Below are 25,827 nucleotides of genomic sequence, written 5' to 3'. Positions count from 1 at the left end.
AGGTTTAATAATAGGACCCATGGAGGGGATGGTGGGAAGTCCAGAGATTTGGAAGAATCCGTAAATGTGGATGTGTATGGTTGTACAGTGGTACCTCGGGTTAAGAACTTAATTCATTCCGGAGATCTGTTCTTAACCTGAAGCACCACTTTAGGTAATGGGGCCTACTGCTGCCGCCACACCGCCGGTGTGCAATTTCTGTTCTCATCCTGAAGCAAAGTTCTTAACCCGAAGTACTATTACTGGGTTAGCAGAGTCTGTAACCTGAAGCTTCTGTAACCCGAGGTACCACTGTATAGTTATAATTTTATATTTGCAAACTCGAATGGAAATTATTTCAAAAAAGAAAAACCAAGATTAGGAAAAGGAACAACCAAACCAATCGTTTAATAACAAAAAAGCGGGGTGGGTGCCATTTTGACTGCCTCAATCTGCGTAGCCCGTCTGGTCCTCGCTGCTGTCGTCGGAGGAGAGGAGCTCCTCAGGGCTGCAGGCAAAGCAGACCCGCCCCATGTCCTGCCAGCACATGCGGCAGTAGAGGGTCCCGCACTTGGGGTCTGGGCACAATTTGGAGTTGCTGGATTGGGGCAGGCCGCAGAGGATGCAGTACTTGCGGAGAAACCGCTGGAGGAACGGGAGCCAGCGGCCCAGCCTGTCCAGGAAGGGCTTCTCCTGCAGCGGAAGGAGAGAAGGGAGGGAGGTGCTCAGCCCCAGCCAGAAAGGGAGCTATCCGCCTACATTATATCATAGAATCAGAGATGCAGAGTTGGAAGGGACCCCAACGGTCATCTAGTCCAACCCCCTGCAATACAGGAATTTCCACTGAAGGGAAAGTTGATCACCGCATGTTTCCGGATGCCTCTTAACGATATCCTTGCTAAGGGTTTCATACAGCAGTTCCTGCGATCAAAGGAGTGAGTCTTCGTCTCTGTTTGGATACAACTGGGTGCCATTTTGAATCAAGATGGCCGACTGAACCTTTCAAAACGGCCCTGATTTTAACCACCAGTTTCAGAACAGCACAGACTTTTTTTGGGTGTATTTCTTAGAATCCTTCAACGAATGCCTGGGGAAGGAAGGAGACTGCGGATTGGAAATATATCCAAATCGTGAGGGTGCTGGGGACATCAACATTAAATTACATAACAACCTTCACCAGAATAAAAATGGAACAACCCATTTCAAAAAGTTGGCATTCAACAGTCTCTTTTTAGGATCCAGATTCCAGAGCCATTTAAAATGGCATTCTCCCCGCCCCCCGCACCTGCAATATGAAGCGGTACAATCCATGTTGAGTTTCCTTTCCCCCTCTTCCCTCCCTGCGCCTTTTCCTTTGTGTGCCTTCTTTTTAGATTGTAGGCCTGCAGGCTGGGACAATCTTGTTTCAACTGCTTGTAGGTAAGCCGTTCTAGGGCTGAAAAGTGGGGTGCAAATGCTCTAAAAAAAAATAATGCCACTCCTCCCTTCCCCTGCAGGTAGAGAGATTGGCCCGGGTCCAATTGAACCAGCATTTCGTATAGTCACGGCGCCTGAATGTGCCTTGTTTTTCAGCCAAGCTCCTAGAATGAAACTATCTTGACCCTTGGCCTGCTAAGTCATCAGGTGCTTAAAAGCGCCCGGCGAGGCTGATGGTTTACTCAGTGGTCCCCAGTGGGAGGGAATGGGTGGAGGCCCATCAGCTGAGCCAACAGGAAGCCTTGCCCTGAGGTCCGCGCACAGCAGGGGAGGTGGAAAGGTAGGGGGCTCAAGTGGGCAGGAAACGGGGGCAGGGTGTTGCCTTCGGGCAGAGATTTAATGGATTGCACAGAACTGCCCAAACACTCGTGTGCTCTAGATGCACTGGGGGCAGAGAACAGGTGCTCACAAGCAAATCCACACTGTGAGCAAGCATGTTTGGGGGAAATCCTTCCTTTTATTCAATCAAAAACATGTTATTCAATAGCACATTGAAATAAAGAAAATATGAGGAACAGCAGATGGAGTTGGGTATGTTTAACCTGGAGTACAATACGATAACAATAATCTTTATTGTCATTGTCCCATACAGAACAACGAAATTGAAAAAATCTACATCAGACATTCAAAAACCCACAAGCCTGCTCTCCCAGCCTGGTTAGCCCCCTAAAAACTCTGATATCCCATAATTGAATATAATATACTCACATAAAGACTACCTTAAAGGTAAAGGGACCCCTGACCATTAGGTCCAGTCATGACCGACTCTGGGGTTGCAGCGCTTATCTCGCTTTATTGGCCGAGGGAGCCGGCGTACAGCTTCCGGGTCATGTGGCCAGCATGACTAAGCCGCTTCTGGCAAACCAGAGCAGCACATGGAAACGCCGTTTACCTTCCCGCCAGAGCAGTACCTATTTATCTACTTGCACTTTGACGTGCTTTCGAACTGCTAGGTTGGCAGGAGCAGGGACCGAGCAACGGGAGCTCACCCCATCGCGGGGATTCGAACCCTGAACCTTCTGATCGGCAAGTCCTAGGTTCTGTGGTATAACCCACAGCGCCACCTGCGTCCCTTTTAAAAGACTACCTTACACTGTGTTTAAAACCAAAATCGCATTTGGATAGAAACTGTTTCTCAGGCGGCTAGTCCTAGTCTTTATAAAGCATGATGGGTGACATGGGAGCCATATCTAAAGGGCTGTCGCATGGAAGATGGAGCAAGCTTGTTTTCTGCTGCTCTGGAAGGGAGGACACGAACCAATTGGCTTCGAACTGCAAGAAAGGAGATTCCGACGAAACGTCGGGAAGAACTTTCTGGCAGCGAGAGCCGTTCAAGGGTGGAACGGACTTCCAGGGAAGGACTCTCCTTCCTTGGACATTTTGAAGCAGAGGTTGGACGGCTATCTGTCTTGGATTCTTCAGCTGCGATGCCTGCAGTGCAGGGGGCTGGACTAGATGACCCCTGGGGCTCCCTCCCGCCTCTACAATTCACCGAAGCTGCCTGTGTTCTTCCACTCACCAGTCTTTTGCGCTGCCGCACGCGCAGGATGATGCGCTTCCGCTGCACGATGATGAAAGCCATCCTCTGCCGGAGCATCTCGTTGTAGAGGAAGAGAATGCGCTTCTTCTCCCTCTGAGAGAGAGAGAGAGAGTGAGGGTGGCAGGGAGAACGTGAGGCTGGAGAGAAAGCATTGTTATTATGCCATCCGGCCGTTCTGGCCACAAGTGGACGTCACCCACCCTGGTAGCCAGGGCCAGATTTAGGTGTGATGAGGCCCTAAGCTAAGGTTACCAGAGGTCCCCGTTTCCCGGGGGCAGTCCCTGGATTTACAAATCAGTCCACATACAAAATCAATTGAAGTTGAAAAGTGTCCCTGGATTCATTGAAAAAAATCTTGTAACCTTACCCTAAGCCAGTGTTTCCCAAACTTTTTTGGGCAACGGCACACCTGTTTAATGAAAAAAATCTCGCGGCACACCACCATTACAGCCCCGTGACGTCAGCGCGCAGCGTCACGCCGGGAGGGACGCACGAAAGTGAAAGTTTTTTCCCTCCCCCTTGCCGGGGAACCTCCAAGCTTTGGGGGTGGGAGGAGGCAGCAGAGCGAGGGACTGAGGGACGGCGGCAACTGAGGTGGCGGCGGCTGTTGTGGTGGTGGCGGCGATAGCGGGCGGAGGAGGGGGCGGCGGCGGGGCTTGAGGAGCCGTCGCCGGGAGTTGCTGCTGCTGTTGTTGCTGCTGCTGCCCGGACATGCCGGCCTCCTCCTCCTCCGCTGTCTCGCGCTCCTCCCTTTTGCACGCGCTGCCCCGCCGCTCGGCACCACCACCGCGGAGCCGCCCCCGGCTCGACGCGGATCCTCGCCGCCGCCGCCTCTCACCGCCCGACTCGCCCGCCTCCCACGGCACACCAGCCAACGTCTCACGGCACAGTAGTGTGCCGCGGAACACCAGTTGGGAAACACTGCCCTAAGCTACTGAAGGTAATGGGACCCTTTATATGTCCAGCTGTCCTTTGTCAACAACAAATTGTCGCTCTTGTAGGGGTTGTTTTTAAAAGTCTGGAACGGATTAATCCGTTTTGCATTACTTTCTATGGGAAAGCGCACCTTGGTTTTGGGACGCTTTGGTTTTGGAACAGACTTCTGGAACAGATTAAGTTTAAAAACCAAGGTACCACTGTATATAGAAATGACCAAACCAGTGATATTTTAGGGAGCAGGCTAGCAGGCAGGGCCCATGACTTACAACATAGGAGCCTACACAACACAAAACACTGTTGCTGTAGGTAGGTTTTATTTTATTTGTTTTTTATCTTATATTTTGGAAATGTACATCCAGGTGGGGTTTTTTCCCTTTAAATTTTTTTGGGGGGCCCCAAGAGTGTGGGGCCCTAAGCTATAGCTTGTGTCTTATACATAAATCTGGCACCCTAATGGTGCAAAGGAGAACATTTCTCGCGTTGGGCAGGGTGTGTGTGTGCATTTAATCTGGGGTCTGGCGTCCCAACCTTGGGGAAGAAGAAGGCTGCGATGACGCGGCGGATGCGGAAGACGTAGACCTGCGCGAAGCACAGCAGGATCAGGGCGCCCAGCGGTGTGACGCAGCTCACGTACTGCTCCTTGCTCATTCCATGCGCTTCTGGCAAGCAGTCTGCGGAAGAGAGAGAAAGAGAGACGGGCCGGAGGGGCAACCTTTGACAGAATGCAACAGCCATGGTCTTAGAATCATAGAATCATGGAATCATAGAGTTGGAAGAGACCACAAGGGCCATCGAGTCCAACCCCCTGCCAAGCAGGAAACACCATCAGAGCACTCCTGACATATGGTTGTCAAGCCTCTGCTTAAAGACCTCCAAAAGAGGAGACTCCACCACACTCCTTGGCAGCAAATTCCACTGTCGAACAGCTCTTACTGTCAGGAGGTTCTTCCTCATGTTTAGGTGGAATCTTCTTTCTTGTAGTTTGGATCCATTGCTCCGTGTCCGCTTCTCTGGAGCAGCAGAAAACAACCTTTCTCCCTCCTCTATGTGACATCCTTTTATATATTTGAACATGGCTATCATATCACCCCTTAACCTCCTCTTCTCCAGGCTAAACATGCCCAGCTCCCTTAGCCGTTCCTCATAAGGCATCGTTTCCAGCCCTTTGACCATTTTGGTTGCCCTCCTCTGGACACGTTCCAGTTTGTCAGTGTCCTTCTTGAATTGTGGTGCCCAGAACTGGACACAGTACTCCAGGTGAGGTCTGACCAGAGCAGAATACAGTGGCACTATTACTTCCCTTGATCTAGATGCTATACTCCTATTGATGCAGCCCAGAATTGCATTGGCTTTTTTAGCTGCCGCGTCACACTCTTGGCTCATGTCAAGTTTGTGGTCAACCAAGACTCCTAGATCCTTTTCACATGTACTGCTCTCAAGCCAGGTGTCCCCCATCTTGTATTCAATCTTGTTCAATCCTGAGTGGAGGCCTTCAGGGAGCCTCTCTCAGCCCAAAGGCCACATTGCCTTCTGGGAAAATTTCCGCTTGGCAGGGCCAAGGGCCAAAGTGGACAGGCCTCTCAGGCAACGCTGGATTTACGTATAAGCTAAACAAGCTATAGGTTAGGGCCCCACTCTCTTGGGGGCCCCCCAAAAAAAATTAAAGAAAGAAACCTGGATGTACCGTACATTTCCAAAATATAAGATAAAAAACAAATAAAATAAAACCTACCTACAGCAACAGTGTTTTGTGTTGTGTAGGCTCCTCTGATGTAAGTCATGGCCCCTGCCTGCTGGCCTGCTCCCTAAAATATCACTGGTTTGCTTATTTCTATATATAGGGTGCCTATATTCTGCGTGGACTGGTTGCATGGCAACATGCACAAATGGCTTTCGATACTTATTAGGTCCATAAATTACTATATAGCATATATTCAACACAAAAAACAGTGACTATTTGTTGCTGACAAAGGACAGCTAGACATATAAAGGGCCCCATTACCTTCAGTAGCTCAGGGCCTCATCAGACCTAAATCTGGCCCTGCTCTCAGCGCCCACCTGCCGCTAGATATTAAACCCATATGCATAGTACTCATTTCTACTGAAATGAGGCTGCATTTTAATGTTGTACTTAATCTTGTTTTTAAGTTGTATTTTAATCAATTGTTTTTATACCTGGTGTTAGCCGCCCTGAGCCCAGTCTTGGCTGGGGAGGGCGGAATATAAATAAAATTATTATTATTATTATTATTATTATTATTATTATTATTATTATTATTACTATTGGCAGCTGCTCTGGAGGCTAACCCCTGGACCGTGGGGCCTTATCCCTCCCCACTTCCAGGAAAACTGCACAGAAAATACCCTCCACCCCCTATCTTACGGTCTCCATCCTCTGCACGGCACCCTTGCCTGGACTCCTCCCCAACTTACGCAGGTTGTTTGTCTCCATCACCATCTCCGAGGAGGTGTTCAGGGCCCCGATGGTGCTGCGCAGGAGACGGGCCATCATGGTGTTCCCTCCGACTATGACTTCCAAGTGGTGGCTGCCTTCGGAGAGGGGCAGGAGAAGGGATTTAGCCAGTTAGCTATCACCCACTCTTTACCCCAGCCATCCCATTAAAACACAGTGTTTTAAAAAAAGAACGTTAAAACAACTTGCGGCCACAAAAATAGTAAGTGTCAAACGCCGGGGTGAAAAGGGGCGTCCTCAACATTTGCCAGAAGCCGCATAATGAAGGCGCGAGACATGTGCCTGTATGGAGGGAGTTTTGGGGGCCACCAGAGAGCAAGCCCTCTTGCAGCCCACCACCACCCCAGGGCTCTGCGGGCAAAGGAACGACCAAGAGGGGCCCCTCTGTCTATCACAGCACCCGAGGGAAGAAGGCAGTCTTTCAAGGTATTTGGGGCGTGAGCCATATCGGGCTTTGAACACCAACATAAACACATTAAACCAGTGGCATAGCGTGGGTAGCAAGCGTCCGGGGCAAGGCGGGGAGGGTGCGGGAGAGAGGGAAACAGATGGAGTACACATGCGCATTCAACTGCCCAATGGCATCCGTGTCACCCAGGAGATTGCAGCCACAGGGAAAAAGAAGAAGTTGTTTTGCTGTTTGGAGAGGTCACTTCCTGCTTCACACGGAGAAGCCATTTTCAACAGAGCCCAGTGACAGAAGCATGCAGCTGTATGGAGGCAGCACCAGATGCTGAAATTTTGTGACCCTAAGAATTTTGTGTCCTGTGCTGCCGCCCCCATGCTATGCCACTGCCTTGAACTGGACCCAGGCAACTGGTGCAGGGGTTATACGAGATCTAAATGGAACCCCAGCCAGGAATCTGGTTGCTGCCTTCTGGACCAACTGAAGTTTCCAAGTCGTCTTTGACAGCAGACCCACGTAGAGCACATTGCAATGTTGATTTGTATTCCGCTTTTCCAACAACAAACGCTGCGCTCATAAAAACTTCCTGCTCTTAAAATGACTCTGCGCCATCTTGCTGGTGCCTGGGAGTGGTACTGGATTGCCATACAGGCATGTGCTCAGGGCAAGGGACGCGGGTGGCGCTGTGGGTTAAACCACAGAGCCTAGGACTTGCTGATCAGAAGGTCAGCGGTTCGAATCCCCGTGACGGGGTGAGCTCCCGTTGCTCGGTCCCTGCTCCTGCCCATCTAGCAGTTCGAAAGCACGTCAAAGTGCAAGTGGATAAATAGGTACTGCTCCCGAGGGAAGGTAAACGGCATTTCTGTGCGCTGCTCTGGTTCGCCAGAAGCGGCTTAGTCATGCTGGCCACATGACCCAGAAGCTGTACACCGGCTCCTTCGGCCAATAAAGCGAGATGAGCGCCGCAACCCCAGAGTCGTCCCCGACTGGACCTAATGGTCAGGGGTCCCTTTACCTTTACGTGCTCAGTGCACCAGCTGAGCAAGACCCCCCAAGAAAGCTAGAATGGAGTTTCTTTTAAAGCATAAAAGTAGGGAGTGTCCCACCAACACAGATCAAAGTAAGGCAAGGAAATCAGATCCTGTTGTGTGTTGCAATGAACCTATGATACATTCTTCTGAGTTATACGCATTTGATTCGTTTCTTTCATTATTGCATATGCATAAAAACAGCAATATGTTGTGCAATTTGCTGTTTTATTTCAGATAAGAGGCGGGATGAAACGTAACCAATGCCATTTTATTTTATGGTTCAGCACAGAGGCGGTGGCAGCAGAGAATCCCTGTTCTCAGGTCACCACAGGTTTGCCTTGCAGCACAAGAACGGTTCTCCCACCCTTGTACTAAAATAAAGGAAATTAATAAATATTTGCCCGTTTGATGTTTTCTAAATATCCAGCTGATGTTTAAGGCAGGGCTGGAGAGGAGGGGAAAGGGGGAACCTCCCTTCCGGGGTCATATAACTTACTGCGGAAGGAATACTCCACAAAGGAGTGGTGTTTGATGGTGCTGAATATGGTATACAGCAGGAAGTCAAGGACGCAGGCAACGATCACGAAGAGCGATGCTGGCAAACAGCCCAGTAATTCTGACATCTGGAAAGAAGCAGGGTGTGTGCGCGGGAGGAGTAAGTGTGGGTCAGTGACACGTATGGGGCTGATCAGCCCCCGGATAGAGGACATCGCCCGTGTTTTACAGTAAACAGCATAAAACACCTACGCGGAAAACGTTCAGAGAAATCACAAGAGGAGGAGGCTACCCCCAGCAAAAGGAGTCAGGTTAAAGAACTTGTTGTCCGACTTGGGCAACAATTAATAACAGCTAAATCTATTTACCATATTTTTAGATCTATAAGACGCACCAGACCATAAGACGCACCTAGTTTTCGGAGGAGGAAAACAAAAAACAAAAAATTCTGAATCCCAGAAACCAGAACAGCAAGAGGGATCTCTGCACAGCAAAAGCAGCAGTCCCTCTTGCTGTTCTGGCTTCTGGGATAGCTGCGCAGCCTGCATTCGCCCCATAAGACGCATACACATTTTCCCTTACTTTTTAGGAGGGAAAAAGTGAGTCTTATAGAGCAAAAAATACAGTACTTGTTTACATTTATATTCCACCTTTCCCCACCACCCCAGGAGCTCAAGGTGAGGTGCACATTTGTTGTTGTTGTTGTTGTTGTTGTTTATTCAACTTATACACCACCCTATACCTGGAGGTCTCAATTTTATACGTTGTGGTCACAACAAGACCACAACGTATAAAACCAAACCAAAAGCAGTAACCTAATTAACCTCCCCCCCACACCAAAAAAAGCCATATTCTAAAAGAGTGTTGGGTGTCAATAAGATCAACCAAAGGCCTGATTAAAAAGGAACGTTTTTGCCTTCCTCCCCAGTTCTCTTCCTCCCAATTTTATCTGCAAAACAACCCCGTGAGATAGGTTGGGCTGAGACGCAGTGACTGGCTGAAGGTCACACCCAGTGAGATTCATGGCGGAGTGGGGGATTTGAACCCTGGTCTTAGCCCGGAACTCTAACCACTATTCCACCGCTGCCTCTCCAAAGAAAAAGGGCACCACTGGACATATAGAGCTCACAGGGAAAGCTGCTGAACTTGGACAAGGTCATGTGGTCTCCCTCGAGATTTAAGATTCTGGATTTTTATGCCTGCTTTATATTGTACATCTCTGGGCACTGTAAGATTCGAGGGGTTTCAGGCCCAACATACACATCACCTGTGTTTCCCTTTGGAAAGGAGGCGCAGTGTAGACTGTGGCATCTCTATGATATATGATTTATTTACACTTATATACAACCTGGTCCCAAGAGGGTCTTGTTTCCCCCACAGCTGCAGCCCTGGATTCCAACAGACATCAGACACAGTTCTGACCCTCTCTCTAGCTTGCCGCCTTTACCAAACTGAAACCTTTTTTCTCCCAATCACATTTCAGCCTATGCTAAAACTCCAAACCCTGGTTTTCATTCTTCTAACGAGTTCTGAACTGAAGGAGGGGCCCCACTCACCTGCTTCTGGCACAGAGCCATCTTAATTGCTTTCTTAATGGCCCATTACTTTCCTTTTGTTTTCTTAATGGCTCATCTCCCAGGCGATTACCTCATCAGGAGACTGACTGGGGTTATATTTTAACCCTTGCTGGATCCAGGTGTTCAGGAGGCTTGGTTAAATTCTAACATCTACTAGATCCAGGAATTTAGGGGAACCTGGTACCCAAAAACGCATAATGATATATTGTATAGGTCACGTTTTTGTTTTGTATAATTCCTATGAATATTTTTATGTCAGTATGATTCTGCTTGGCTACAACCATCACTTGGTTGCCTTATTAATAAATCTGAAGTTGGCATAAAAACAGCAGTGTGGGTGTGGGGGTAGGCAAACTCATAGGGCCAACCCCAGGATGATAACTGTAGCTGTGTCAGGGGAATACAGGGGTCTCCTGGCAGTTATCAGCACCCTTGACAAACTACAACTCCCAGAATGCTTTGGGGGAGAAGCCATGACTGTTCAAAGTGGTATCGTAGCACTTAAAAGGTATGCTGCAAATGTGACCTAAGAGAATTGAAATGGACAGATCCTGCGATCCCTACAAAGAATAGACCCACTGACATTAATGGACCTAAGTGAGTCATGTCATTGACTTCCATGCGCCTACTCTGAGTAAGGCTGGCACTGGATACACAGCTCACAATTATTAAAGCACAGCAGGATCCCAATCCTTAGGTATCCTGCCTCTATGCCTCCCGCTAACTCCGACCACCATCATCTCCGTAGGTCTCTGCCCCCAAAGCCCACCAACTTACCATATTTTTGGTCTCGGGCGGCTGGAAAGCGAGGCGGAGGGGGTCAATGAGACTGCTTTGCTCGGCACGCCGCAAGGGCAGAAGTGTCCGCTTCTTCTGCAAGGGTCACAGGGCGGGAGGAGGCAGTAGGAGTGGGGAAGAGTTCTCATCACCCTGTTGCCTGTTGCCATCACTCAGCACATTACATCCAGAGGTAGACTGTCTCTGGATGTGGAGGTTCCACTTCAGCTCTTGTGACTAAACGTTTGCTGAGGGACGTATCCTGCATGGGTCTGAGAACCCCACAGGGGCTCTGCTTCCTTCCCCCGAATGCCCTTTGACCTCTGCCGCCTGCAACCACAACCCCTCTGGCTGTGACTACTGACCGCCGCCACCCGGCCATCTAGCCAAGCGGCAAACTCTGGCCGCTCCTACCTGCTTCCGACGTCGGGCGTCTATCTGCCGGAAGTAGCGGGATATGTAAAGATTGTCGAAGCGAATGTCCTGCGTGTAGCTGTTTGTGTAGGAGAACGCCCTGAGGGAAAAGAGGATGGAGAAGGGGCTGGGAAAGAATGTGGCGAGAGGTGGGGAGACACTCCAACCTTGTCTGCCTAACCCACTGAACTGTCAGCATCGCCCTTGAGCCTGTGCCACCAACTAGACTCATCCACTTCAGCCCCGACTGAGCTAGGCAAGCTGGGTAGCACTTCCAGAGACCACCTTCTGCACAGGAACAGGTCAAAGTGCTGTGGACTCACAGTTGTGAGCACCGGATTCACTTCCACAATACAGTCGTCGCACAGCAGAGTACAGCAGAGTATAGCAGAGCATAAACGACTCGGAGAGCAGCTCTGTAGAATATCTTCTTTATTCTATCTACAACTATAATACACAACTATGTACAGAGCTAAATGAGGTCTAAACGGAAATGCTGAACTGCACTGTCTGCAGCTGCTCTTAGCAGCAACCTTATCTATACACACGACCTCTCTCTAACACTCAGTCTCTCTCTCTCTCTCTCTTTGATGTGAGGCTGGAGCGGAATATATAGAGAGCAGAAACCGCCCCCTCCTCTCTGGAGAATCAGCAGAGAATATCAGCAGATTCTTGGATATGGGAGGGGTGAAATCTCCTCATGAACTCCACTCCCAACCCATCACAGCCCACTGCAAAAGCTCCTGCCAAGGCCTGGGATGCAGCCTTTTTGTTAAAAAAAACCAACCAATGACATAGCATGCAACTAGTCCTCAACATTCAGATCACAGCTGCCGAAGGCTGCAAAGCTCTGGGACTGGGCTGCTGCTGGTTGTCAGCTTTGGTGTCCAACCCACCACCGGTAGAAATTCAAAATCCACCCCCATCGCACACCTGCTTATTATAGTCCCACAGCCGATGTGGAACACCACAATCATTCCTCTTGCACAAGAGGGGAACTTGATGCCTTCTGGATGGTGTTGGGACTCCTACTCCCATCAGTCCTCCCTGCCAGCATGGCCAATGGGCAGGGGAGGATGATTCTAATCAAACAGCCTCTGGAGGGCCACAGGTTCTCCATCCCTGTCTTGGGCACACATCCCAACCAATCAGGGATCACGTTAAATGCTCTTGCGGAGGTGTGAAGCAGGGATGGGGCCCCTGCAGCCCTCCAGCTGTTTGTTGGTACTAGAACTCCCATCAGGGATGATGAGAACTATAGACCAGCAAAACCCAGAGGGCCACAGATTCCCCTCCCTTGGCTTATTTTATTTTCACGCACAGAATAACAGCAGAACACGTTTTCATGCTGCAGTCAATGAAAAGCCAAGTGTCAAACGCTCGCCCAGAGACTTAGGAAGGTCGGTAGGCAGGGCAGAGGCACAGTTTCTGTAATTATTGGCTCTTGCTTCTACAACAGGGGTAAAGGCCCTCCCTGCAGCCCTCAAGATGTTTACAGGGACTCCGGCCCCCATCAGCTCCAGCCAGCATGGCCGATGGTCAGACATGCTGGGAATGTAGTCCAACAAAATCCATGAAGGTTGCCAACGTGCCGAAGGGTGCTCAAATCTAGGACCTCAGGCTTGCCTCAGGCACAACCCAAATAGGTTCCCTGGCCCCACCCAGGAGCCGCCGCGCCCCCCAGCCCAACTCACGAGGCAAAGACGATGATGAACATGCAGGAGAGGAGGACCCGAAGCACAGACATGGAGGTGCTCAGGCGCTCGCCCTGCCTGGCCACCTCTTCGTTGACTTCATCCACCAGGTGTCTGTGGGAGAGGTTGGCACCGACTAGCATGGTCTGGTGTTCTTCCTGGATGGAGGGAGGGTGGGGGAGAAGAAAGGAAAGGAATGTCCTAAACGCTGGTCCCAAAAGATCTACACTGGTTGCCGGTACATTTCTGAGCACAATTCAAAGTGTTGGTGCTGACCTTTCAAGCCCTAAACAGCCCCAGCCCAGTGTACCCGAAGGAGCGTCTCCGCCCCCCACCGTTCTACCCGGACACTGAGGTCCAGCGCCGAGAGCCTTCTGGCGGTTCCTTCCCTGCGAGAAGCCAAGTTACAGGGAACCAGCAGGGGGTTTTCTTGGCAGTGGTGCCCTCCCTGTAGAACGCCCTCCCGTCAGATGTCAAGGATATAAAGTATTATATGACATTCAGAAGACAGCTGAAGGCAGCCCTGTATAGGGAAATCTTTAAGGTTTGTCATTTTATTGTCTGTTTGATATTTTGTTAGGAGCTTCCCAGAGTGGCTAGGGCAAACTAGCCAGGTGAGTGGCGTATTATTATTATTATTATTATTATTATTATTATTATTATTATTATTATTAAATGTCTGGGGGTTGTTTATTTTTTTAATTGTTTGTTTTTTAACTGATCTGTAAGCCTTGCTAGGGGTCTTTTCAGCTGAAAAACAGGGCGGAAGTGCTTTAAATAAATAAATAGACCCCTACCGTATGCCCTTGCCGTACGCACCTTGACCGCTAAACTGGCTGTGAAGTCCTGGTTTAAACTGTCCACGGAATCGTTAACCCGGTCGTAGGTTTGGCCAAAGTTCCCTTCCACAGGAATCTTGTCGTGGCACCAAGTGTGCATAACTGCAGAGGAAGAGGTGGAAGAAAGCAGCTGGAGAGCGAAGCTGCATTTCAAAAGGAGAGTTAGGTGCTCAGCAAGGATGTGGCAGGGATGTACCACTCCAGATGGGCAGGTGGAGGGGGATGTACCACTGCTGGTGGCAGGTGGGGACTCACAGGATGGGATGCCCAGCCTCAGGGACCCTCTTCTGGAAAGCATGTGGTTTGGATCGGGATTTGAGTCTGACACGCCAGTCTGGTTCACATGGTGTGCTAAGCCAAACCTTGGTTTAGGGTGGTCCTGCGTGGCTTCCCCTGCCCACCAAAGATCCCTGGGAACTGTAGTTCAGCCTAGGTAGCAGAGCTGTAATCAAGAGGCTTAGGAACAGCCCATCAGCCACACAACAAGCAGTCCCTACAAGCAATGGCCTCAAGCTCCACCGGGTACGCAAGCTGAGACCCTACCTGCCCGCGGACTGTCTTGCCAGAGTGGTGCATGCTCTAGTTATCTCACGCTTGGACTACCGCAATGCGCTCTATGTGGGGCTACCTTTGAAGGTGACCCGGAAACTGCAATTAATCCAGAATGCGTCAGCTAGACTGGTGACTGGGGGTGGCCATTGAGACTACATAACACCAGTCTTGAAAGATCTACACTGGCTCCCAGTACGTTTCTGAGCACAATTCAAAGTGTTAGTGTTGTTGACCTTTAAAGCCCTAAACGGCCTCGACCCAGTATACCTGAAGGAACGTCTCCACCCCCATCCTTCTGCCCGGACGCTGAGGTCCAGCGCCGAGGGCCTTCAGGCAGTTCCCTCGCTGCGAGAAGCAAAGCTACAGGGAACCAGGCAGAGGGCCTTCTCGGTAGTGGCGCCAGTCCTGTGGAATGCCCTCCCATCAGATGTCAAAGAGATAAACAACTACCTGACATTCAGAAGACATCTTAAGGCAGCCCTGTTCAGGGAAGTTTTTAACGTATGATATATTAGTGTATTTTTGGTCTTTGTGGAAGCCGCCCAGAGTGGCTGTGGAAACCCAGCCAGATGGCAGGGTACAAATAATAAATTGGTTATTATTATCACGGCAGCTTCTCTTCTCTTGTCCTTGGCTGGAACTCACTCTTGGCAAAGTGGCAGAGGAAGCTGAACTTCATAGGAATGCAAAGCAGGTGGTTGATGAAGGGCACAGAAATTGTCCGCATGCAAGATGCATGCTTAACTGCAAACCAGTTCTGGCAGCGCTTGATGGCTTGGTCTATAATTTCTAGAAGGGGGAAAAGGAAAGCGTCGACAGTGTTGTTGTCGTTGTTACTATTTTATTTGCTAAACTTCTTTGAAAATGCAAACTGAAAATAAATCAAACGAAACAGATGCAAAGGGCAAGTCATTAATGTAACAGGCTTAAGACAGCTATTCACACTTAATGCTTCCTTTCTCCTTTATCGTTTCTGTAACAGGGTTTTGCTCGCTAGATTTTTCTTTACAGGTTCCGAGATGAAGAGATGACTTTAAAGGTCTGCAGTCTAGGAGGTCTTCAGCTGGTGAATCGGCACCCCCTTGTGGGTCACGGCCTGGTCCGACAGGAGCACTGCCGCCATGCAAATATTTGGTGAAAGGTTCAGAAACAGGTCCACAAATGAATGTTTGGGTTAAAAGTGGGACCTGGACTGAAAAGTTTGAAGAGTAGAATCAGAGAGTTTGAAGGGATGCCAAGCGACAACTGGTCCAACCCCCTGCATTCAAAACTTTTCATGTTGGTGACACACTTTTAAACATGCATCCTTTTGCAACACAAGTAATTCAGTTTTACTAGCAAACCAGAGGTTAAACTAACCCCTGTCCAGGCCTAGGAAGAGCGTAGGGAGTGTCCGCACACTGCAGCCGACACACTGACGCGTCTCGACTCAGTTTGGAAAGCTCTGCTGTGCAGTCAATAAATGCTTTCCATATTTACTCAGATGGGGCCTTTATCCTTTGCCCCCTGGTTGCCCTAAATTTTTGCACAATGCCAAACTTTTCGATACCACTGTTCAATATTTATGTTCTGCAGCATCTTCCAGTTCACAAGTAGCCGAGAGTAAAAGACTCAACAGCTCCTGATGGTTAAAAATCTAGATTTCTGTTCAAGAACATGCTTAGAATCATAGAAACATAGAATTGCAGAGCTGGAAGGGACCCCGAGGGTCATTTATTCCAACCCCCTGCAACGCAGGAGTCTCAGCTAAAGCATCCATGGCAGATGTCCATGCAACCTCTGCTTAAAAAGCTCCAAGGAAGGAGAGTCCTATTTAGTAGAACAAAAGTCAGAGATGGACATGTCTGCCTATCGGTAATCTGAGTAATTTCACTCTCAGCTGAACCTACCTTCACAGGGTAAAAGGACTAGGAGGAGAACTATGTAGGTCACCTTGAGCTTCTTGGGTACAATGTAATCAATCAATCAATCAATCAATCAATCCCACCCCATATGGGTGGATGTACCAACTATAATACACCCTCTCCAATATATAGGGGAAAGATTAGGATTTATCAGGAATAACTTCCTTGGTGTCCACTGCCATTTCTTATTTGATGTTGTCAACTTTTTAATGCTCTATATTTTTTACATTTTCTGGGCAGCATCAACTAAGTTTTACTTACAGTAGCCCCATTGAAATGAATGAACAAAGATGGCTTGCAGCAGTTCTCAACCTGTGGGTCCCCAGATGTGGTTGGACTACAACTCCCATCATCCCTAGCTAGCAAGGATAGAGCTCAGTTGTATTCCAACAACATCTGGGGACCCACAGGTTGAGAAGCACTGGTTAGAGAGACATTTGGGGAAAGCCTATGACTGTTGAAGCGGATTAAGAGTGATTTAAATGGATGGTCAAAATAAAAAAAATTCCTTCCAGTAGCACCTTAAAGACCAACTAAGTTAGTTCTTGGTATGAGAAACCAGTAGGAGAACACTTCAATCTCCCAGGACATTCTATACAAAATCTCAAAGTAGCTGTTTTACTACAAAGGAATTTCAGAAATAGACTGGAAAGAGAAGCTGCTGAATTGCAACTCATTACCAAACTTAAAACCATGGAGAGACCTGGTCTGAACAGAGACATTGGATTCTTATCTCATTATACATGACTAAGCCATTTTTCACCTTCTCACCCCTTGCCTTTTCCTGTAAGACCTATTGCAGTCGTTAAGAGTCGTCAACAGGCTCATCTCAGCTATCTGCCAATCTCCCATTCCCACCACCCTTCTGAGTAATACCCCTCCCCACCTTCTCACTATATAGAAGGATCTGGCAACTTCTGTTTCAGTGTATCTGAAGAAGTGTGCATGCACACGAAAGCTCATACCAAAAACTAACTTAGTTGGTCTTTAAGGTGCTACTGGAAGGCATTTTTTTATTTTGACTATGGCAGACCAACACGGCTACCTATCTGTAACTTAAATGGATGGTGTGAATGTGATATTAAATGCAGGTTTGAGTGCAGAGTCAAATGTGGGTTTAAATGCATTAAAAAAATAAAATAAAGCTCTGACAAAGGTGGAAACGGGACAGAACTGATGGATGGTGAACAGAAGCAAAAGTGATGCTGACCAGATATTTGATCCTCATGCCCACTCTTCGAATAATCCGTGCTCACAATCCCACGTGTCCCTTTCCCATATGCTTACGGGTGCAGCGCATCCGGGTCTTGGCCTCGTAGATCTCCTGTGTGGAAGGGTTGGCTTTGTGCACCGCCGACCTCACCGAGCGAACCCCAAGGCCTGCCTCGCTGGCCACCTGCTCGTTCAGCTCTGAGAAGGAACGTGAGACGTCCCTGGTTTCGGACCTCAGGGTCTTGCCGCTCCTCTGGTGCAGAAAACAGGAGTGGGGAAGGATGGGGGCAGAGGGGAGTGGACTAGAGATGGCAGCCCCACAGATGGAAAAGATCGCTTTGTATATATTTTCCCCAAGCAGCAGGGACAGCTACCACAATGGGCAAATTCTAGGGCTCCCATTCCACTATGCTCACTTCGCATGACCACAGGAAGTGAACCCTGATGGATGGGACCAGTGGTCCATGTAATCTAGGGAAGAGGGGATCTGTGGCCCCCCAGGTGTTGCCAGACCACATATCCCATTATTCCTGGCTATTGTCAAAATAAAAAAATTCCTTCCAGTAGCACCTTAAAGACCAACTAAGTTAGTTCTTGGTATGAGCTTTCGTGTGCATGCACACTGAAGAAGTATCTGAAGAAGTGTGCATGCACACGAAAGCTCATACCAAGAACTAACTTAGTTGGTCTTTAAGGTGCTACTGGAAGGAATTTTTTTATTTTGACTATGGCAGACCAACACGGCTACCTATCTGTTCCTGGCTATTGGTCATGATGGCTGGGGCTGATAGTAGTTGGGAGTACAAGAACATTGTTGAACTACACCTCCCATCATCCCATGCTGCCTGGGGCTGATTGGAGTCCAGCAACACCCAATGGCCAGGCAGATGCTCCAAGAGAACTAGCAGTACCCCAGCTTGCAGAGCCAAGCCGTTCCTGGAAAACTATCCCCTCTGTGTTGAGCTGCTTTCTTAAGCCTCTGCCTAGACTCCTTAAACAGCTTAAATGGCTCAAGACCACAATACCTCAAGGACCATCTCTCCCCATATAAACTGTCCCAGACCCTGAGATCATCCTTCTTTGTGTGCCTCCTTCCACGTGAGGTCTGGAGGGTGGAAACGCGAAAAGGGCCTTCTCCGCAGTGGCTCCCTGTTTGTGGAATTGCTCTCCCTGAGGGATGTTCGTCTGGTGCCTTCATTCTATTTCGCCAGCTGAAAAGCTTCCTCTACAACCAGGCCTTTGGCTGACTAACCTATTTCCTTTTAAATGTATTTGCGGAGGCGGGGGCTATAGTTTTGTTCTGTTCTTGTTTATATGGTGAGTTTTGCATTTTTAACTTGCATTTTTATACAGTGGTACCTCGGGTTAAGTACTTAATTCGTTCTGGAGGTCCGTACTTAACCTGAAACTGTTCTTAACCTGAAGCACCACTTTAGCTAATGGGGCCTCCAGCTGCTGCCGCGCTGCCGGAGCACGATTTCTGTTCTTAACCTGAAGCAAAGTTCTTAACCTGAAGCACTATTTCTAGGTTAGCGGAGTGTGTAACCTGAAGCGTATGTAACCTGAAGCGCATGTAACCTGAAGCGTATGTAACCCGAGGTACCACTGTACTGTGAACCGCCCTGAAAGATGGTATACAAATTTATAATAACATATTATTAATCAATCACACCAGGGTTTCTCCCTGCCAGAAGCTCCCATGCTGAATGCCCAGTGACCTTTGGGGGCAGTAGCAGTACTGCCAACCCCCACCCCACCTGGCAACCTAGTAAACGGCTTCTCACCACCATGTCCTTGAGAATCTTGCGTAGAGGGGACAGCGAAATCTTCCAGGCACGCTTGGCATTGTCGATCTGCATCTCCACGGTGCAGCTGATGGAACGCACCACTTCGCCCAGGTTGTGACGGGTATTTGCCACCGGACCTGGTGGGGAGGAGGGAGTATGGCGGGAGGAGGGAGACAAACATCATGCAAGAAAGAGGAGCAGCACCCTTTGTGCCAAACCATCCAGGAATGGGGAAGAGGCCTCTGCTGTGGCTTTCTTGGCAATGGCAGTATAGTTGGCACCAGAAGTTAGGCTGCTTACCACAGCCTCTGTGGGTAGCCCTCTTGTTCAGCCAGAAAGAAAAACTAGGGATGCTCAAACCTGCCCCTGTTAATAATATTTATTGGTCACATTCACCCCATACGTTCTCTTTTTTTGCATACTATCAGCGCCACACAAACTGCAGCATGACGACATCCTTACAATCTTATTATATAGTAAGTTGTATTATATACATGCACACACATTATCATGCTGGATAGAGGCGTATCAAAACATATTCAGTACAAAATGCACTGAAAACAACAATCAGTAGCAACTAAACTCTACAGCCCAGCTACTGCAAAAACCCTCATGAATTTATACAGTGTTGCATTACTCCTTTCCCATTCTTTTATCCTGTACAAAACAGGGCCCTCAAAATCCAGTAAGATCACAGCATGCAAAAGCGCTCTTCTTTCACAGCAATGGCTGCTTCCCCTCAAAGAATCCTGGGAACTGTAGCTCCATGAGAGTTCAGCTCTCTGCACCCTTAAGAAACTATGGTTCCCAGGATACTTTGGGAGGAGCCATGATTCTTAAAAGTGGTGTAAGAGTGCTTTAAATGTATGACGTGAGCATGACTATTGTCTCACTATTTTTTTCTGACAGCCCAGATAGAGAGGACTGGAGGGCCACATTAGGTCCCTGGTGCCTGAGGTTTCCTAAACCTGCGCTAATAGAAACACCCCGTTAAAAATTTGCTGACGAAGGATCCAATGACAGACCAGGGCAGGAAGATGAGCGTTCCATGGTGGGAATAGGAAAAATGAGGTGGGAAGGGCAGTAAGACTCTAAGGAACATATGGAGACACTGCCATTGACCTGACCTAGGCAGTGGCACCTCGGTTTGAGAACAGTCCTGTTTATGAACGATTCGGTTTACGAACTCCGCTAAACCGGAAGTAGTGTCCCGGTTTGCGAACTTTACCTCCGTCTAAGAACGGAATCCGAATGGTGGAAGGGCACCGGTGGCAGGAGGCCTCATTAGGGAAAGCGCGCCTCAGTTTAAGAACGGTTTTGGTTTAAGAACGGACTTCCGGAACGGATTAAGTTCGTAAACTGAGGTACCACTGTATTGTACACACTGTGTACCATTCTATATCCCTGAGTTTTATAGTATTACGAGAGAAGAAGAAAAATAATTCTCCATTCAATTTCTCCATATAGCAAGCTTAATTTTACACATTTCTCTCACGCAGTCATAGATATGAGTATTTATTGTACCATCAAAGACCCTTGCCAAGACATAGGTTAGTATGTAAATCCGTCCTTCTTTCCCCAGGAATTTGGGTACCACCAAGAGGCTGGCACAGCGGAAGTGTGGGGATGTGCCCCAGCCCAGGGCAGCCACACCTAGGGGAGGGAGAAGGGGGAGACAGTCAGTTTTTATGCTGTGGGGCTGCCCCATGCTCTTATCAGCACTGGGGAGGAACTAGCTTGATTTAATTGCATACACATTGCACTTCTGAAGAAAGATGGGTTGTTTGAACCACTTTTGGAATTTCAACACCCCCCATGGCAGGTACACTTATTTATCTTAAATTTATCACCTGCCCTTTACCAGCAGATCCCAGGGGAGGTAAAGCAATTAAAAAACTAAAAGTTAGGAACAGTAAAAGCAGATTACAATAACGGGAACAGTGGGCCCTGAAAACATACATACACACCCCAGATATTCACATTTATTTGAAAACCATTGAAAGTACTCATAACTGAGGTTATGCCCCCTGGAGAAGCCTGTCCCCCCCAACCAAAGCCTGTCCCACGTAATATCCTCTTTTGGGGGTATATATTTACCCATGATTTCCCCCCCCCCCAAGGCTCAATAACTTGGGGGGGGGGGTCTCTTTAAAAAAGCTCAAGAACTTTGGCTGCCTCCCCTCTAACAAAAACCCTGGTAACACCCATGCCAAGCGCCCTGTGGCAGCCATTTTGTGTCATGCTATATCCCCGTGGGAAACATTGTGTGTTAGTATCATTGAATTTATTACCTGCCCTTTACCAGCAGGTCCCACGGGCAGGGGTACAACAACTCAAAATTCAAAACCAAAAACAGTTGGAAAAGATTACAACCGCAGGGACAGCATAGGCCTTGCAAACATGCACCTCAGGCCTGGGTAAACAGGGTATATGCCACACACCCCGTCTGTGGCGGCCCTTTTGTGCCATGCCGTGGTCCCCACGGAAATTTCTAAAATCTCCAAATATGCCCACTGATTGCCACAACTTCCTGGCACTAGATAAGCCTCTTCCAGTGTAAGACTGTTATGTACTGAGTTGAATAGGATCCAAACTGCAGCAGTCTGATTGGTCCTAGAACAATAGGGTCCAAATTGCAGCAGTCTGATTGGTCCTAGAACAATAGGATTCAGAATGCAGCAGTCTGATTGGTCCTAGAACAATAGGATTCAGAATGCAGCAGTCTGATTAGTCCAAGAACAATGCAGCAGTATGATTGGTTGGCAGGAACCACCCAATCCTGCTCCAGATAGAAGTGAATCCACAACCTGATTGGCTTACAGTAGAATTCCAGAATTAACCAATCATGTGCAGCCCATTGTGTAAATAATGTATATAAAGCAGATACTTTGAGGGGACTTTCATTCATTCCTCCTCACCACTATGAGCTGAATAAAGAGCATGAAATCACTTTGGGACTCTGAGTATATTTCAAAGACCATTCATGGTTTTGGTTGTTTGCACGGAGGTTTTGGGTTACAGGGGTATTTGCAGAAAAGCTAAAGGGAACTGGGCCCTGCTGCTAACACGTCTCCCAAGATGGCGGGCCCTGCGTTGCCCAAACCCTTTACAAATCCTTCCGCCGCCGTGGCACCTCCTCTTTCTCCCCAGAGCCTCCGCCGTCCCTCCTCACCAGCCATGCTACACATCAGGTCGATCTTGTGCTCTTCGGAGATGGTCATGGGGAGAATCAGCATCCGGGAAAGGCCTGGAAATCAAGACAGGGGCCTCTCTTGCTTAGGGTTCCCCAAAGTGAAAATCCTGATTTTTTTGATTTTTTAAAAGCATTTTTATAATACAGTGGTACCTTGGGGTACAGACGCTTCAGGTTACAGATTCTGCTAATCCAGAAATAGTACCTCGGGTTAAGAACTTTGTTTCAGGATGAGAATAGAAATCGAGTGGCAGCAGCAGCAAGAGGCCCCATTAGCTAAAGTGGTACCTCAGATTAAGAACAGTTTCAGGTTAAGAACAGACCTCCAGAACGAATTAAGTTCTTAACCAGAGGTACCACTGTAATAATAATAAAAAACATCGCCCTACTTGACATACAGCTGGGTTTCCCCAGACATTTTGCCGATTCAGCAAAAATCTGCCCGGACGCCATTTTGACAGCCCAATTCCCATATGTGTCTGGGGAAATATATTGCAGCCCAACTCTTGCTTCTATCCCTTGAATGAATGGTGCATCATCTTTTCTGACCCTCCCCGCTTGGAAACCATCTTTACTTTGGTCCTACCATCCTCCACCACTGGCCACATTCACACCATGCATTTAAAGCGTTATGAGACCGCTTCCAACAGCCATGGCAGTGGCCATATTTCGAAAAGTGAAAATTCAGTTTTGCCCAAAGTTGCTGAGCTGAGTATCCCCACAGCTGACAATCTGCAAGGGTCTATCCCAGCCCCCCAGGCCCTATAAACTCCTAGCCTCAGAATATGCTTGTCTGATAGGAGACAGGCATCTTCCTCATACCAAGTCAGACCAACTGTTCTATCTAGATCAGTCCTGTCTGTGCTAAGCAGGGTTTTAGACAAGTGCTCTGCCTCTGAGCTATGGCCTTGAATATAAAGATACCAGTCCTCATGGTTCTGGATAAAGGGGTGACTTAAATGGGAACATAGGTAAAGGTAAAGGGACCCCTGACCATTAGGTCCAGTTGTGACCGACTCTGGGGTTGCGGCGCTCATCTGGCTTTACTGGCCGAGGGAGCCGGCGTACAGCTTCCGGGTCATGTGGCCAGCATGACTAAGCCGCTTCTGGCGAACCAGAGCAGTGCATGGAAACGCCGTTTACCTTCTCGCCAGAGTGGTACCTATTTATCTACTTGCACTTTGACGTGCTTTCGAACTGCTAGGTTGGCAGGAGATGGGACTGAGCAATGGGAACTCACCCCATTGTGGGGATTTGAACCACCGACCTTCTTATCAGCAAGTCCTAGGCTCTGAGGCTTAACCCACAGCGCCACCCGCGTCCCTTAAATGGGAACATACAAAGCTACCATAGGAGTTACCGGTAGGTCCATGTAGGTCCATGTAGCTAAATACTGTCTGCCTTGTGTGGCAGCAGCTCTCCAGGGTTTGAAACAGGGAGTCTCCCTCAGCCCTATCTGGAGATGATGATTATTTACTGAATATATATACTGTACCGCCCTACACCCAGAGGTCTCAGATGATGTCAGAGATTGAACATGGCACCTTCTGCAAGCAAAGCAGGTGCTCTGAGTTATTGCCCTTCTTTGCTTCTCTAGAATGCAACATTTGCCTCTCATGGACTACCCACCTGCTTCCAAACTGCTGTGAGCTCCTCCAGTTTCATGGGACCCTGATAGTTTGGGACCTGACGTTGACCGAGACCAATTCAAAATGCATATATATATTTCTACCTCCGTCTGCATTCACGTTTCCAGCCCTTACTGGATCAAAGTGGACTCACCCAGAGCATACAAGCTCCCGATTCCAGCCCCCAGGAAAAACTTGGCAGCCCAGAATTCGTCCGGCTGGCTCCAAAGGAACGTGATGCAGAAGCGAGGCAGGAGGAAGCTGAGAGCACGTTTCAGAGCTGCAAGGGAAGTTTATAAAACTACGCTTGGCATGGAGAGAGTGGCTAAAACGCTGGAACTCAAGGACGTACAACGAAGCTGAATGTTGGAAGATTCAGGACAGATAACAGAAAAGACTTATTCACACAACGCAGAGTTAAAACTATGGAACTCACTTTTGCAGGAGGCCGGGATGGCCACCAATTTAGACAGGTTTAAAAGAAGATCGGACAAATTAATGGAGAAGTCTGCCAATGACTACTAGCCCTGGTTCCTATGTTCTTCCTCCACTGTCAGACCCAGTGAAGGGCATTGCCTGGGCATAGCTGTCAACTTGCAGATTTGAAAATAAGGGACCAGCAGCCTCGAAAATAAGGGACCAGCAGCCAAAATAAGGGGTTTTGCTATTGTAAAGAGTTACATACATTGGTAGGATTGACAGATGCTGTCAATCCGGCATGAGGCGGTTGCGGCACCGCGGCACCCGCTGAAGCACCACCCTTCTGCGTCCCTCCCCATGCCCTCCTCTTCCTCCTCCCTCAGGCCGCCTCCTCAGCTGCCACCACCGTTGCCGCCTCCGGGCTCACGGGTGGCGTGGGTGAGAGTCTCTCTCCCTCCCTCCCCCCCTCTCTCTCGGGCGGGGAAGGGCCGATGGAACTCCTCGCGCCAGGACGATGGCACCAGCGCGCTCTCTCTCTCACGGCAGAGGACCCTGAGCCACTGCTTCCCTCCTGAGCCGGGCGAGCATGAAACCCGGGAAATTTAAGGGACATCATCAATAAGGGACAGCAGCGGGACACAGCGCTGGGATAAGGGAGTTTCCCGCCAAATAAGGGACGGTTGACAGCTATGTGCCTGGGGGAGAGGGAGCGTGGCCAGGGAGAGTCACTAAGGGCCAAACAGGGAGGCTTAGAGGACAAGGTTTTGACCCTTGGGTATGGATACCCCACCTCTCCTCCAAGGCTTGAGTGGAGGGCAAGGGCTCAAAGGGGGAGACTCACTGGTGTTGGGGGGCTTTTGCCTCCGGCCCTTCTGTTTCTTCACTCTTTGGTACTTTCCTTTGTCGTCTGAGTGCCCCATAGCACCTGTATCCTGACGCAAAAAAGGAGCAGGACGTTGTATTTCTTAAAAAAACCAAGACCTCCAAAGCACGGATTCACCGGCGAGGAAAATCGGAATGGTTAGGGTGTTGTTGTTGCTTGTTAATTATATGCAAGAACCTTGTGCACAGTAATCAACTCCAACAGGCATCTCCCTCCACTGTCATCTATCAACAGCTGTAGCTGCAGAAAGTCCCACTAGCCTAGCCTTCTTCCTGACAGGCTAGATTTCTAAGTGCAGGGATTCTTTTATCCTATTTGTGCAGATGAGCATTCCATTGAAGGGAAAACCCCTCCCTCAACACACACCAGCAAGTAACCTGAAGCGGAGCAGCTCCAGACAGAGCCTGACCCCTTCCATGAGAATTGTGTCATCACAATCTGGGTTCTACGTTGCCGTGCAAAGTGTGTTTACAAGGGACAGAGAAGATGCACTGCCTTCTCTCTCAGAATTTCAGCTCTGCTGGGTGATCTATTGAGATCATTGGATGAATAGAAGCAATGTTGATTGAGTTGCAAGAGCAGAATTGATTTGAGTTGATGAAGCTGAG

At 48.8% G+C, this 25,827-nt stretch overlaps 1 protein-coding gene across 4 annotated transcripts; it reads right to left on the bottom strand.

The window, feature by feature from the left end:
* Window positions 1-364: 364 nt before the first annotated feature.
* DCST1 (DC-STAMP domain containing 1) lies at window positions 365-25,614 on the bottom strand. 4 transcript variants are annotated; one of them, XM_082202172.1, is made up of 16 exons: window positions 25,178-25,614; window positions 24,071-24,196; window positions 22,229-22,342; window positions 20,620-20,748; window positions 19,093-19,232; window positions 17,384-17,561; window positions 14,838-14,981; window positions 13,621-13,742; window positions 12,802-12,959; window positions 11,108-11,207; window positions 10,694-10,789; window positions 8,341-8,467; window positions 6,368-6,484; window positions 4,463-4,605; window positions 2,975-3,088; window positions 365-672 (listed from the first exon to the last, which is right to left on the bottom strand). In XM_082202172.1, the coding sequence occupies exons 1-16, from the start codon at window positions 25,254-25,256 to the stop codon at window positions 427-429; spliced, it is 2,133 nt and encodes a 710-aa protein (XP_082058298.1). In that variant the 5' UTR covers window positions 25,257-25,614; the 3' UTR covers window positions 365-426. The 4 variants fall into 4 exon arrangements, with proteins under 4 accessions (XP_082058298.1, XP_082058299.1, XP_082058301.1 ...); XM_082202173.1 differs by having other exon boundaries at window positions 22,268-22,342; window positions 25,178-25,613; XM_082202175.1 differs by lacking the exon at window positions 4,463-4,605.
* Between the last annotated feature and the right edge of the window lie 213 nt (window positions 25,615-25,827).

Source organism: Podarcis vaucheri (assembly GCF_965113315.1).
Source record: "Podarcis vaucheri genome assembly, chromosome: 16".
Classification (NCBI taxonomy): Eukaryota; Metazoa; Chordata; class Lepidosauria; order Squamata; family Lacertidae; genus Podarcis; species Podarcis vaucheri.
The sequence above is the reverse complement of the archived record's forward strand: the minus strand, read 5'-3'. Positions and strand labels throughout refer to the sequence as shown.